The following is a 15,109-nucleotide window of genomic DNA, read 5'->3' on the forward strand; positions in this document are numbered from 1 at the left end:
AAGTCTCACCTCCGTGAGGTGTCCCAGGAGCCAGTGTTTCCCAAGCCTCCAACCTGGAACTCCTGATTGCCCTGCCCTTGCTCAGGTTAGCTTTTGTCCATGGTGCTGTCACCTTTGAGCTTCCCTGGTAGCTCAGCTGGTAAAGAATCTGCCTGCCATGTGGGAGACCTGGGTTCAATCCCTGGGTTGGGAAGATCCCCTGGAGAAGGGACTGGCTACCCACTCCAGTATTCTGGCCTGGAGAATTCCACAGACTGTATAGTCCACGGGGTCACAAAGAGACGACTAAATGACTAAACACACGGCACAGCTGTCACCTTTGAAGCCTATGCCTAGTAATACTTAGGTCGAGTGTATCTGTCTGCCCCTATCAGAGCACTAAAATGCCCTGAGGGTGTGGGGCTGGGGTGTGAGTTTCATTCCCTGAAGAGCCCAGATCGGGGCCTGACAAACTGTGATGTTTGTTGAATGGACAACCCACCTCCTCAAAAACAGCCCAAAGCCATTAAGAGTCAGGTCCGGGGCCTCAGGTGAGTGAACAATGCTGGGGATGCCATTCTGGGCCCCAAATAACCTTTTATATTTTGTGCTTTCTTCTGTGTTCCCCCAAACTTCACTCGTTTGCCTACCATGGTTATAATCTGGCTATATCTATATACTATGTAAACTATCATTTATTTCACACTTTTAAATTGATTTAGTATGAAAACCTTTAGTCTTATCTCAGGTAATAAAATCCATGAAATCATGTGTTTAGTGTGCTGGTTATAGTTTTTCCTATACAAATGGTAAAATAAGTCTAAAATATGTTTTAAATGGTTGTCCATATACCACCTAAAATGATCTCATGTATTTATTTTTTTCAAATCATCTTTCTTTTTAAATTTTATTTATTTTTGTCTGTGTTGGGTCTTTGTTGCTGCACACGGGCTTTCTCTAGTTGGAGCAAGCGGGGGTTACTGCTTGTTGCGGTGCAGAGGCTTCTCATTGCGGTGGCTTCTCTTGTTACAAAGCACGGGCTCTAGAGCTCAGTTGTTGGGACACATGGGCTTAGTTGTCCTGCAGCATGTGGACATTCCCAAAGCCAGGGATCAAACCTGTGTCCCCTGCACCAACAGGCAGATTCATTACCAATGGACCATCAGCGAAGTTCCTGTCTCATATATTTAAAGTGGTGCAGGTACCATATTTTGAGAAATTGTGACTCTGTGATGTTCATATTTTTATATGAATGTTTCACAATTTTTTACAGTTTTCATATCTGATGGTATTTATTGTGTACTTCTAAAATGTTTCTAAAAGAAGGTTTTTAAGGTTCTAAAATTTGAAGACGACCTACACACTAGATGCTCCTAAGGAACTGGCATTAAGTTTTCAGGTGCAATAATGGTATTATGGTATTGTGAGGGCTGTCCAGGTGGTGCTAGAGGTAAAGAACCGACCTGCCAATGCAGGAGACATAAGAGACGTGGGTTCGACTCCTGGGTCGGGAAGATCCCCTGGATGAAGGCATGACAATCCACTCAAGTATTCTTGCCTGGAGAATCCCATGGACAGAGGAGCCTGGCAGGGTACAGTCCATGGTGGTGATGGTTTAGTTGCTAAGTCATGTCCAACTCTTACGACACGCCATGGACGTAGCCCTCAAGGCTCCTCTGTCCCTAAGATTTTCCAGGCAAGAATACTAGAATGGGTTGCCATTTCCTTCTCCAGGGGATCTCCCCAACCCAGGGATCGAACCCAGGTCTCCTGCATTGCAGGCAGATTCTTTACCGACTGAACTACCAGGGAAGCCCCTACAGCCCATAGGGTGGCAAAGAGTCAGACACGACTGAAGTGACTAGGAGATGCAGGCTAAAGTTTTTAGGAACTAATGTGTCAGGATGTCTGCTACTTTACTTTTGGATGGTTCAGAAAAAAAAAAAAATAAGAGAAATGGATGGGTGGGTGGCTAGACTGATAAAGAAAATATGACAAAAAGTTACTAACTATTGAATCTGGGTGGTAGGTAAACAGGTATTCCCTGTACTCTTCCTTCAACTTTAACATTTTTCATAATAAAACCTGGGTGAGGGAACTTCCCTCGTAGTCCAGTGGCTAAGATTCTGAGCTCCCAATGCAGGGGGCCCAGATTCAACCCTATGGTCAGGGAACTAGATTCCACATGCCACAACTAAGACCCAGCACAGCCAAATTAAAAAAAAAAAAAAACCCTGGGTAGGGGCAAGAGAAATAAAATGTCCTAAGCAACAACAGCATCCTTGGAATGAAACCATAGCAACTACTTTAGGGAAACTGAGCTCTGAGCTCCAGTTCCAAACCAGACCCATTACTTTATGATTCATCACTCCCTGTGCAGCAGAGGATCATGCTGTGCTCATCCAGCAGACATCTGGATTCCAGGCTGGGCTTGGTCCTGCCCACACCACTCATCTCCTTGATACCCCTCCTGGCTGTCATCTGTACCCACTTGAAATACTCAAGCTGGTCTGAATGCCTCCCCCAGCCACACATCACCGGGACACGTGACCTGTTGATCAAGCCTTCCTGGGCCTGATAGTCTGCTGTCCAGCTTTGCATTAGTCCTGCTCTTCCCTCTCTCATCAGTGCTTATACTGAGAACTGAGCACTGTCCTGTGTCCCTATCATTTTTTAAAAATGAGGTCTCTGAGGACATACCTGAGTCCTTCCAGGTCTGTGTGCAGGACCCTTCAACAGCCCCTCAAGGCTCCAAATGCCCCACCATGGCCACCCACCCCCACCTCAGGCCCTCCATCCTCACCTTCCCTCCCTACCTGGTTTTATCTCCTGCAGCCACATTTTTTAACACTAAGCTATCACCAGCCTTGGGGCCTTTGCATCTGCTGTTTGCTCTACCTGGAATGCTCTTCCCCAGATACAACAGGGCTGAGTCCTCGACATTCAGGTGCTAAATGCTCACCTCCTATCTGCAGTGGCCCCTCCATCTCTCTCTCACATCACCCTCTTTAATCTTCTTCAGAACATCAGTCTGAAGTTGATCATCTGCTTTATTTACAGTTATCCCTCGGTATTCATGGGGAATTGGTTCCAGGAACCCTGTGGATACCAAAATCCACAGCTGCTCAAGTCCCTTATGTAAAATGGTGTAGTAGTTGCATATAACCTACACACATCCTCCCCTATACTTTAAATCATCTCTGGATTACTTTATAACACCTAATACAATGTAAATGCTATGTAAATAGTTGCCAGTGCATGCTAAACTCAAGTTTTACTTTTGGGAACATTCTGGAATTTTTTCTTTTTAATATTTTTGATCCACAGGTGGTTGAATCTGCAGATGCAGAACCTGTGGACACAGAAGGCCAACTGTAGTTGTTGCCTGACTGTTTTCCCTGATCAGAACATCAGCTTCATCTTTCTTACTCATCATTACATCCTTAGTGCCTAGAACGAACGGTACCCAGCACAGAGTAGGTACTCAACAGATATCAGAAGACAGATGAACAGGACACCCAGATAAAGTCCCAGCAAGAACTCCTTTCTACCTCCTGCTTTAAACCTAGGGTGCAGCCTTCTGTGTGGGGCCCCGTTGGAGCAGGAAAGGGTGGGAGATGCCAGGTGCAGGGGCTGGATGGAGAGTACCCCTGGGCTTTGGCAAGCAAGGCTGCCCGAGCAAGGGTGGCAGAAGGCAAGGGCTCTCTTACCCATGTACAGATGGTCCTCATTGGGGTCATCCAAGACCTGTTGGCACAGCCGCATGGAACAGGCCGGAGATGAGGAGCAGGGGAGAGGAAGAAAGAGAAAAGACATGAGCAGGGAGGAAGCAGCATCCACATGACTGCACTTGCCAACGGGATGGCTGCGCTTTCCACTGTTTTTCCCAGTTAAGATGAAGGGCACAGGAATGTGTGATCCAAATGGCCATCTGGAAAATAAGTGCTTTCTACCCCAATCTTCAAGGGTCCAAAGTACCCAGAACGGAGGTTACATAAGGGAAGGGGCAGATTCCTCCCCTGGAAAATGTCTCAGCTTGAATAAGAATCCCACTTGTCTCCTAGGAGACAATGGATCGGCTGTCAGAATTGTCAAAATTCAAATTCTGTCCCCATCCCCCTGCCCCAGCAGGAAATGATGTCTTCTTGCCTAGAACTGCTGCAGTGCCTTCTTTCTCTCTTTCACAGCCTTCCTGTTTTTACCTTATCACAATTTCTATCTTCCTCTCTTCAAAGGGCAGGCACCAGGTTGCATCCACCTCGGTTGCCTCCCTGGTGCCCTGTACACGATTAGGGACCTAGTAGATGCTCAGAGAATGTCTGATAGTGAACGAACAGGCAAGCTGGCAGAGGGTCTTGTTGGGAGCCCACACACCACAAGGCACGAAGGACAAGGGAGTTCCCGCTAGGACCCGACACACACACACCAACCAAGTGCCCTTCGGTTTTCTCTAGGACAGCGACTCAAGCATCCATGGGTTGAAATTGTGAGATTTGCTGTGACAGATGGAGATGGCCTGCAACTGCCATCTCTCCTTTTGGGAAGAAACAAAGGCAGGCTCCTGGGCTAGACTGATCCTCCCACCTCTTGACACATTATACTCAACTTCCCCAGTCACCCAAGAGTCATAGGACAAGAACCCTGATAAAGGGATGCACCCGAGGCAGAGGCCCAGGACAGCCAACCTGGAACCTGACTTACCCTTCCAGGAAAAGTCAGACCCAGGCACTTGCCTATCTACAGTTCTGTTATTTTTCTTTTTTAAAAAAATCACATTAATGTATAGGATTATTTTTGATTTTAAATGAATTAAAAAATTTTTTAGCTTCTCAATTTTAAATCCTAATGTGATAAATATTAATAAATATAACCCTCATAAGCAAAAGGTTTTTGTAATCTTCAATTATTAAGAGCATGGGGTGGGAGGGAGGTTCAAGAGGGCAGGGACTTTATGTATACTCATGGTTGATTCACATTGTTGTATGGCAGAAACCAGTACAACATTGTAAAGCAATTCGGTTCAGTTCAGTTGCTCAGTCGTGTTCGACTCTTTGCGACCACATGAACTAAAGCAACTATCTTCCAATTAAAAATAAATTTTTTAAAAAATGCTTCAAAAAACCACTACAATATTGTAAAGTAATTAGCCCCCAACTAAAATAAATAATTTATTAAAAAAAAGAAAAATAAAAATGCTTCAAAAAAAGAGCATAAAAGGGTCTGGAGACCAAAAAGCGTGAGAAATGCTGATCTAGAGCACTTTTATAAGTAAAGTTTTATCAAAACATAACCAGGCACGTTTGTTTACAGGCAAATGGCTGCTTTTATGCTACAACTATCCACATTTGTGTAGTAGAAAGAGAACTAGCTCCAAAAAGACAAACAGGTAAAGGGCAAGCCTCAGTACTCCTCTGAGCCTCAATTCCTTCATCTGTAAAATGGCAGTAATAAATAGTCTAAGCAAGGGGCGAGGATTGCACGCAATGACAGGGTGAAGGAGCCTGGAGAAGTAACCACGGCTCAGCCCTGTAATAGGCTGCTTGATGTGACGTGGCTCTCCCTGGGAACCAGTGGTGTCACATTTTGGTAATCACAGAGCCAAGGCTGGACCATCCCCATCCCTTCCTCCCTCCTCCATGTCCCTCTCATCTCACCTCCACCAGCTTCACGACGTTGGGGTGGTCCAGCTTCTTGAGGATGGCAATTTCCTGGTACACCTGCTCAATTGGGCCCCTGGGCTGGATGCAGCCCCCAGGGGCTGGTCGGGTACCTCGGGGAGGAGGGCGACCTGGAGGAAACATGAACCATCCCAGAGTGAGGACAAAGAGACTCTCCTCTGCAGAGGGCGACTGTAGGCAGGACAATTTAGCGGGGGTGGGAGGGTGTCTCAGAAAGACTGGAGTGGCTGATGCCACCAGAGTCTTTAATCAGCCTTCTTTTCTTCTGTCTTCTCTGCTGCTGGAAACTAATGAGGCTGGAGACCCAGTTCCCTTGCCCAGCCTTCTGTTAATTCTCTTCTTCCTGTCCCATGCTCCAGGTCACAGTGAGCATCAATAGTTCACTGAGGTACAAGGAAAAGAAATCTGGGGTCAACACACCCCTCTCTGGGGCTCGGTATTCCCACTCCATAAGAGGGACAAAAATATCCCTCACCTCCACAACTCACATGGAAACAGAGGAGTTAAAAAAGTTGGGGACAGGAAAAGAAGTAAGAGCTGATAAGAGGAAAAAAAAAAGAACTTGCTTGGCCCAGCAGTGACTGACAGTCAGAAGGTCACAGTGATGGAAAGGTGCATAGTGAAAACACTTAGGCTAGATATTATGTGTAAGTGAAAAGTGAAAGTTGCTCAGTCATGTCCAACTCTTTGCAACCCCATAGACTATACAGTCCATGGAATTTTCCAGGCCAGAATACTGGAGTGGGTAACCTTTCCCTTCTTCAGGGGACCTTCCCAACCCAGGGATCAAACCCAGGCCTTCCACACTGCAGGCGGATTCTTTACCAGCTGAGCCACCAGGAAAGCCCTATTACATGTAAGTAAGGCTCTAAATGTGACTAACAGAACTGAATGTAGATCTGTCAGCCTTGGAAAGTAAAAGCCGAAGTGCAGATATCAGAAGTGGGATGTGAACCGAGGAAAGCCAAGTTCAAAGGAGAGAAACTTGCTGCATCTGCTAGAACAAGAAGGAAAGTGACAATGGTAGTGGCAACAAGGGAGCTGAACATCCTGGTATCACCTCACTGCCTGGTTGGGGAAAGGGAGAAGAAAGGACTGGTTTAAGCTGTCCTCAGAGGAAGTCAGGAGTAAATGTCAGAAATTAATAAATCAAGAAATAATGACATAAGGATATTATCTAGCTCAGAGTTCAGGTAAGCAGGATCAGGATCCTGGTGGTGATAGGGTGGGGCTGGGGGATTTACATTTCTTATCTACTTTCTCTTTTTGGCTCAAGCTGACATTTTGCTCAGCACTACTGGCAAGGAGCTTATGCTGGAGCAGCCTCTGATATGCTCACCTACGCCCGATCACATGCTGTAATTACCAGCTCCTAAAAGAGCTAAAAGTGGTGAGTGGAGTCCTTATAGAGAGAGGGAAGAGTACAGCAAGAAATAGGTGATCTCCATTATATATCCTTCTGTTCTTTTGCATGTTGTAGATACAACTGAAATACCTTATGGTAGTTAAATTTTGTAAATTCAGCATTTTAAAATGTGTAATTCAATGCTTTTTAGTACGTTCACAAGGTTCTGTAACTATCACCACCAAGTCCTGAACATTTTCAACAGCCCCCTCTCAAAAAAAAAAAAAAAAACAAACCGATACCTATCATCAGTCATACCCAACTCCCTCTTAACCCCAGGTTCCAGAAATCACTAATCTGCTTTCTGTCTCTGGATTTACCTATTCTGGACATTTTATTTAAGTGGAATCATACAATATGTGGCCTTTTGTGTCTGGCTTCTTTCATTTAACATGTTTTCAAAGTTATCTATGTGAAGGTATATATCAGAATTTCATTCCTTTTTACAGCTGAGTAATATTCCATTGGCTGGACAGACCACCTTTTGTTTACTCATTCGTCCACTGACAGACATTTGGGATTGCTTCTACATTTTGGCTATCATGAATAGTGCTGCTATGAGCCTTCATGTAAGAGCTTGTGTGATTATGTGTTTTCAGTTCTCTTGGGTATATATGCCTAGAAGTAGAATTGTTGGGTCATATGGTAATAGTCGTTTAACTTTCTGAGGAACTGCCAGACTGTTTTCCTCTGATGGATTTTTTTTTACTTGATATCTATAATCCCTTAATGAATATTTTTACAAGAAAATGAATTTTAAAAAAACCTCAGCTAGAGGCCCAGCACTATCTTTGGGGAATCCACCCAGGGCACCTCTGCAGGGGACACCATTCAGTGAATCTTCCCTGTCTTGCCCAGCCTCTGCACCTAAGAACAAAGGCCCTGGCCCGACAAACTCACGTGGAAAGCCCGCCTGTCGGATCAGTTTCTTTTTGGACAGCACCTTCATTGCCTGTGGGAGAAAAGACCCCGCATCCTGATTAAAACGGAGAGGAGAATGGAGGGAGAGTTCCTTCCACTCCTGAGCCTGCCCAAGCTCTCAGCACACCAGCAGCCTTGGGACCAGGTAGTGAGCACCTTGCCATTGGAATGGGTCAACTCCACGGGTTATGTGGAGGCTGGACTCTCCGGGTCCCTCCAGCCTAGAGGGTACTTCTAAGGTTCCAGATCAGCTCTCCCAGCTGGGAGACCACAAGCCCTGGGACTGGCTACCACTGAACCAAGACATGAGTGAGTTGGCGTGATGGGCAAGGGATATTTCACATGTGGACAAACTGATGTTCAGCATTTAGGTCATTTGCCCAAGGACACACAACTGGCACGTGGGAGAGTCAGGATATGAACCCACACTGGACCGATTCCAAAGCCTCAGAAACAAGGGCAGTTTATCTCACGACCACTTAGTTCTTGGTGCTATGGAGGATGTAGAAAGGGCAGCCCAGAGAAAGGATATGAGATTTGCTGGATTTATTCACTCAATTTTCCTGAGCCAATCGCTTCACCTCCCCACTTCCCCACTTCCTTCCTAATGCACAAAATAAACAAGACCTAAGAATAAAATGAGACAACAGATAAGAAAACCTTCCAGGAAACCAAGTTCTGGATAGGAGGCCTTTTCTCTGGACAAGGAGGAGGGTAGGGAGGAGGTTGTGGATACTCACGTAGTAGGTATTGTCATTTTCATTGTAGGCCAACTTGACCACACCATACGAGCCCTGGAGAAAGGGAGATGCCCGTGACACAGTATCTAGAAATTATGATCCACAAAATAAGGACCCTAATACAGAGGTGACAAACTGGTAGCCTATTGGCAAAATCTGCCCTGTATTATGTTGGATCTCCAGTTTTTAGAATGTTTGAATTAATGGCCAACATTTAAAACAGTTCAGATATAAAAATCCAGATTCTGATGTGGATATGGAGTCATAATCATTTCCACAGTCCTCACTACTCCCTATTGTATTATACCTAGCATGTTTTTTTCACTTATATTACTCACTTGCTCTCTGTGGGCATTTGAGTTTTTGAATTTTGATACTGTCCATTGATACTGTCCACTTGATACTTTTGATACTGATGTAAAAGCAAAAACAGATATGAGAATACCTTAAGAAGGAAAAAAAAAAACCTACACCAATGTTGGTGATACAGAATTACTCTGGAAGCTTTGTGAGCTTTTGTAGAAACACAGTCTGATGTAAAAACAAAACAAAATAAAGCAAAACAGACGGACCATTAATAACAAAACCCTCCCCCTCCCAGCCTGTTCTCCCAGCTCTAGTGGGGTAGAGCCACAGTATCCAAGACATCCTTGGTAGGTATGGAAAACCAGCCTGTCTCCTGGGATAGTTACCTTTCCAATCTCATCCTTCAGTGTGTACTGATTCAGCTGTACACAATCCTGGAAAGTAAGTAGAAACACACAGAATATGAATTGTAAATCTGTAGCAAGATACATTTTTCACAAACAAAAGCCTTAACCAGAATCCAAGTCAAGAAAGGGAACATTTCTAGCTCCCCAGAAGCATCTCCCATATGCTGGCCCCTGTCCAGGGTGACCATTATCCTGACTTCTAGCACCACAGTTGTTTTTGTTTTGGCCATGCCACAAAGCACATGGGAGTTTAGTTCCCCAACCAGGGATTGAACTTGTGCCCGCTGGAAGTATGGAGTCTTAACCACTGGACCTCCAGAGAAGTCTCTACCAGCAGTTTTTCTGAGAGTGTAATCATATAGTATGTACTCTTTTAATACCCATTTTAAAGGTTCTTCCCACTTTTCAAAAGTTCATTTTATTTACTTATTTTTTAAAAGTTAAGGTAAAATTAAACAATAATCCATGACTGTGCTAGTCTGTAAAAAAAAAATGCAAAGTGATACAAGAGGAGAAAATCTGAATGGCCTTAGGGCAGAGAAAGGTTTCTTAACAGTTTCTTAAAGGGTCTCTTTTGTACAAAAAGTGCAAAATATAAAAGGAAACAAATGATAAATTGGATTTCAATCAAAATTAAGACTTTTGCTCTTTGAAACACTACTAAGAAAACAAAAGGCAAGCCACAGACTGAGAGAAATGAATTGCAATAAATATTCAAAGGACTGGTAATCAGAATATATAAAGAACTCTTAAAGCTCATCAGTAAAAAAAAAAATTGGCTAAAGATTTGATATTTCTCTAAAGAAGATACACAAATGATCAATAAGCACATGAAAAGATGTTCAGCATCATTACTCATCCGGGAAATGCAAATTAAAACCACATTCACCAAATTGGCTAAAGTGAAACAGACTAACCAAGCCAAGTATTGTTAGAATGTAGGGCAAATGAAAGTTTCAGAGGCTGCTGGTGGGAATTTAAAAGATACAGCCTCTTTGGAAAACAGTTTGGCAAAACTTCTCAACAGGCATTTCCCATATGACCCAGTCACTCTACATCCAGGTGCTTACTCAAAAGAAAGGAAAACCTGTGTCTATGTAGAGACGGGTATACAAATGTTCACAACAGCTGTATTTGTAGTAGTCAAAAACTGGAAACCATCCAAATGTCCATCAACAGGTAAATGGATAAGCCATGGTATATCCGTACAGTCCAATACTGCTGCTGCTGCTGCTAAGTCGCCTCAGTCGTGTCCGACTCTGTGCGACCCCACAGACGGCAGCCCACCAGGCTCCGCCGTCCCTGGGATTCTCCAGGCACTATTTAGCAATAAAAAGGAATGAACTACTGATATGTGCAAAAACATGGATAAATCACAAAAATCATTATGCCATGAAAGAAGCTAAGCAAAAAAAAAAAAAAGAGCGAGAGAGAGAGCACATACTAAATGATTCCACATATATAAAATTCCAGAACTTGAAAGCTAATCTATAATGATCAAAAGCAAGTCAGTGGGTACCTGGGAAAGGGGAAGTGGGGGAGAGATGCGTTGCTGGGTGTGCTGGAAAGGTCTGGGATCTTGACAGGGGTGATGGTTTTACAGATGTATACATATATCAGAACTGACCATACTGCACATCTGAAATATGTGCAGTTTATCTCACTTCAATTATACCTCAATAGAGTTGGGGGAAAATGTTAAGTGATATAGGAAACAGGGAAGAGAAACATATAGAAAGCAAAACATCAAGTGTTAAAGAGAAGCCCAACTTTCCCTTGAACTCCCTCCAAGCCCCAGTTCTATCCCTCTCCCCGAACCTTGGTATCAGTTTGATGTATAAACTTCCACGTCTTTTTCTGTGCACATGCACGGACACATGCACCTGCAGAAAACACAGAGTGCTGTTTGGGACGGGGTTAGGGAGGCCTAAGCAGCGTCACACTAAATCAGCTCTCAGCTTCCTCTGACTGGAGGGCGTTCCACGTCAGACCTGTATCTTTGACCTGCTGTGTGACAGGCCCACAGAGCTCTCCCCTCACTGGCGGGCTTTTTAGTTTGTTTCATGTTTCTCTCCAGTACTGTTTCATTCCCCCGAGTCCTGAAGGGATGTGACAGGCAGAGGTGGAGCCCTGCAGAGCTGTCTTAAGGGTCTCACTGCCTTCGAATTCAACCCCCACATACTGCTGAATTCATCTTCAAGAATCCACTCTGACCACATCAGCCCAGCTCTCTGCTGCTTCCAGGGTCAAGTCGTGACTTCATGGTCTGGCCGTCAGACCCTCGAAAGCTCTGACCTTGGCAGAGATGCCTAGTTGCCCACCAAATACCAGTCTCTCCTTTCTTCCTTATAACTGAACACTGGGTGGCAACATTCCAGGCTGGAAAACTGCATTTTCCAGCCTCTCTTACACCTAAGGTGGCCATGTCACTATATTCTGGCTAATGTGAGACAGGCAGAAATTGCTGGGTAGAGTTTCCAGGAAAGAGGACTGACTCAGGAGGCAGACAGCTTTTGCCTTTCTTCCCTGTTCATTCTTCTTACTTGGAATGGAGCTGTGAAGGCTTGAGCCACAGCAACCATCTTGACATCATGAGGGTTTAAGGACCAAAGCAACAACAGAACCATCTTACCAATACCCAATGCCTAGCTCTATGCATTTATTCTACATGATAAATAAGCCTTATTGTGTTAAAGCCACTGTTGTTGGGAGATTTATTTCTCTAAGCTGATATAAACTGAAATTCTCCCTCCAGCCTTGTTGCCACAGTGTTCCCCTTTGTGGCCCCACTCTCTCGCTAACTGATTCCCCAGTCTATCCTGAATTCTATGGAAAAGAAATATGTTGGTGTACATAGCTGGTACTTAGCTGGATTATGGTAATCATACTTTTAAAACTAAAATATTCGAGGAATGAAACTACCTCTGTCACCTAGGTGGCCTGTGGCTAGTTAATAAACTAGGAAATGAAACAAACATTACAATTTAAAAATGGCCTTCTCCCTTGGGGTATTTGCTCATGCTGTGCTCACTCCCCTGCAGTGAACTCTCAGTGTATACCCATCTCCAACTGAGAAAATTCTACCTAGCCCTGAGAAGGTAGTTAAATATCAGCTCCTTTAGAATGTCATTCTGGATTTCCAGCCTTTTCCCAGTTAAATTTATTCCTTCCTTCAACAAATATTTTTGAGCCACCATGCACCAGACACCATGCCAGGTACTAGGGACCCTGTGGTGAACTGGACTGTTCCTAATATCCTAGCTGGGGGTGGCAGGGGGACAGGCAATAAACAACTTAACAGACACACAGATAATCAGATGGTGGCAAGTGCTATGAAGGACAGTCAACAGGACAGAGAGGGGCTGAAGGCTGCTTAGAGGGGTGTCTGAGAGGTCTTTCCAAGGAGGTGACATCTGAGTTGAGATTTGGAAGCCAGATGGAGATGGCCTTCAAGAGATTTGCAGGAGGGAGGGGCTTCAAACAGAGGGCACAAGAAGGTAAAGGCCTAAGGGAGCGAATGAGCTTGGACATCTGAGGAAGACAAAGAAGTGGGTAAGGTTGGAGCCCTGAGTTGGCAGTACAAAGGTAGGAGTTGGGGCAGGAGGTGGGGTAGAGGTGGATCAGGCCCTGTGAACCAGCTGGGGATATAAGTTTCAACCTACCTCCCAGAAGTTTATGGTAAAAATCATGGGAGAAGTGCACTTACAGTGCCGAAGACTCTCACTGACCCATCAGCCCCATTTCAGAGTCTCTGGCACAACTTCTAACTGCCATCATGAGGGTCTCTTTGCTAGAGGCTCTCTCTGGCCGGGAGATGCTCTGTCCAGGGACTGCCAGCAGCTGGTGTAAAAGGCCCAGCTCCCTCGCTCTCAGGTGGAATAAGTCTGGGGCTCATGTCCTACACTGTCCCACAGGGCTGCCCAGAGGTGGGGCCCCAGTTGTCCACAATGGTAACTGGCTCCATCATGTACGTTTTATTGACATCTCTCTGGGTTTCCTAGGGTAGCCTTCCCAATCAACTGGTTGCACCGGGATCCTTCTGGGGCACCCCAGCCCAAGGTAGAGACATTCCGGGTGCAGGGTAGGGCACCAGGGGCCGCTGCTCACGCACCTGCATCCCAGTGATGGAGACGTGGTGTGACTCCACCGTGGGCCGCCGGGGCAGCCGCGGCGAGGACTGCGGGGAGCCCACTGGCGAGTGGGGCAGCGCCGGGTAGACGCAGCGCCCATTGGCATCCAGCAGGGACCGCTCCTGCAGAGAGAGCTTGCGACTGGAGAGGTGGGGCCGGGCCTGAGACCCTGAGGGGTCAAGGGTGATCTCTCTGCCATGGGCCTCCAGGGGCCGGTCCCGGGTCAGGCCGTGGTCCACAGCACAGGCCGGCTCACACTCAGTGACCACGATGAAGGACTCCATGCCCAGGCGAATGCTCAGGGAGGAGAGGCCCCGCAAGGCCTCACAGGGCTTCTGGCCTTCGCTGCTGCTGCTGCTGCCGCCCCCGCCCCCCAGCTCATCCTGGGGGGCGGCCCGGTTGCTGCTGGGCTGGCTAGAGACGCATGATGACATGGTTCATGTGCGGACCTCATGCGACGCAGACGCGCCCGGGCACTTCCATCTGGCAGCAGCGCCACCTGCAGGGAGAGGAAGGGTCAGCTGCCCCCACCCTGGGTGGCAGGGCTAGCCAAGAGGGGTCTCTCCTGCTGGCCCAGGCCCATACCTCATTCCTGCTTTGAGTTGGCATCCTTAAAAAAAAAAAAAAAGCTTAAAAAACTATGTGATCATATAACTTTTGAGTCTATATAGAAGAGCTTAGGCCACTTTTCCTTATTGCATCCTTTTTTTTTTTTTATGTATAGCTGATTTACACAGCAGTTACATTAGTTACTGCTGTACAGCAAAAGTGATTCAGTTACATATTGTATACATTCTTTTTTATATTCTTTTCCATTACGATCTATCGTGCATGCTAGGTCGTTTCGGTTGTGTCCGACTCTTTGAGACCCCCATGGACTACAGCCCACCAGGTTTCTCTGTCCAGAGAATTTTCCAAGCAAGAATACTGAAATGGGTTGCCATATCCTTCTCCAGGGTATCTTCTTGACCCAGAGATCAAACCTGCATCTCCTGCATTGACAGGTGGGTTCTTTACCACCTGGGAAGCCCTATGACTTATCACAGAATACTGAAGCTAGCTCCCTGTGCTATACAGAAGGCCCTTGTAGTTTCACATTTCCTTATTTTAAAAGCTCCTCCTCACACAAAACAAGAATCCCAAATTCAATCCCTGTAGAAATCAAGTATGAGAAAACCCCAAAATTGAGCACCCACATCCCCTACAGAGGTGGCAACTACTTCCAGTTTAAGCCAATTGTTGTTAAGCAAGGATTGGAGCCTAGAATTGTCTGGTTACCGCCTCACTTCTCTCTTTTTTTTTTCTCAAGAGAAGATCTAAGGTCAGGATTTAAATGAGATCTCTTTATTTTTTTGTTTAAATCAGCAATTATTTTAAATATTTTAAAATGTTGGGCAGGTGAAATGAAACACTTTTGCATGGTGACCTATAGGCTGCATCATTTCACAACAGCAATGATTCAGACAGCACTTTACAGTTTATAAAATATCTTCCACACCTCAGGATAATTTCACAGGCACTCTACGTTGTTGGTTTGCCATTA

General features: G+C 45.5%; 1 protein-coding gene and 1 long non-coding RNA gene across 20 annotated transcripts in view; one reads left to right on the forward strand and one right to left on the reverse strand.

The window, feature by feature from the left end:
* The window catches only part of CAMKK2 (calcium/calmodulin dependent protein kinase kinase 2), a 50,887-nt gene that overhangs the window by 20,274 nt on the left and 15,504 nt on the right, over positions 1 to 15,109 (reverse strand). For all 19 annotated transcript variants that reach the window (XR_014068502.1, XR_014068500.1, XR_014068501.1 and 16 more), the window contains 6 exons: positions 13,548 to 14,065; positions 9,416 to 9,463; positions 8,724 to 8,777; positions 7,963 to 8,014; positions 5,634 to 5,767; positions 3,690 to 3,726 (listed from right to left, as the gene is read on the reverse strand). Coding sequence is in view for 16 of the 19 variants with exons in the window: in XM_081540051.1 (XP_081396177.1) it covers positions 3,690 to 3,726; positions 5,634 to 5,767; positions 7,963 to 8,014; positions 8,724 to 8,777; positions 9,416 to 9,463; positions 13,548 to 14,000 (778 nt within the window). In the remaining 3 variants the exon portion in view is untranslated. The remainder of the gene's footprint in view (positions 1 to 3,689; positions 3,727 to 5,633; positions 5,768 to 7,962; positions 8,015 to 8,723; positions 8,778 to 9,415; positions 9,464 to 13,547; positions 14,066 to 15,109) is intronic.
* LOC145525925 (uncharacterized) lies at positions 9,853 to 15,101 on the forward strand. The gene is made up of 2 exons (XR_014068504.1): positions 9,853 to 11,340; positions 11,492 to 15,101. It is a non-coding gene; the product is annotated as an uncharacterized LOC145525925 (long non-coding RNA).

This window comes from Giraffa tippelskirchi, chromosome 11 (genome assembly GCF_054371585.1).
Source record: "Giraffa tippelskirchi isolate mGirTip1 chromosome 11, T2T-mGirTip1v1.2.pri, whole genome shotgun sequence".
NCBI lineage: Eukaryota > Metazoa > Chordata > Mammalia > Artiodactyla > Giraffidae > Giraffa > Giraffa tippelskirchi.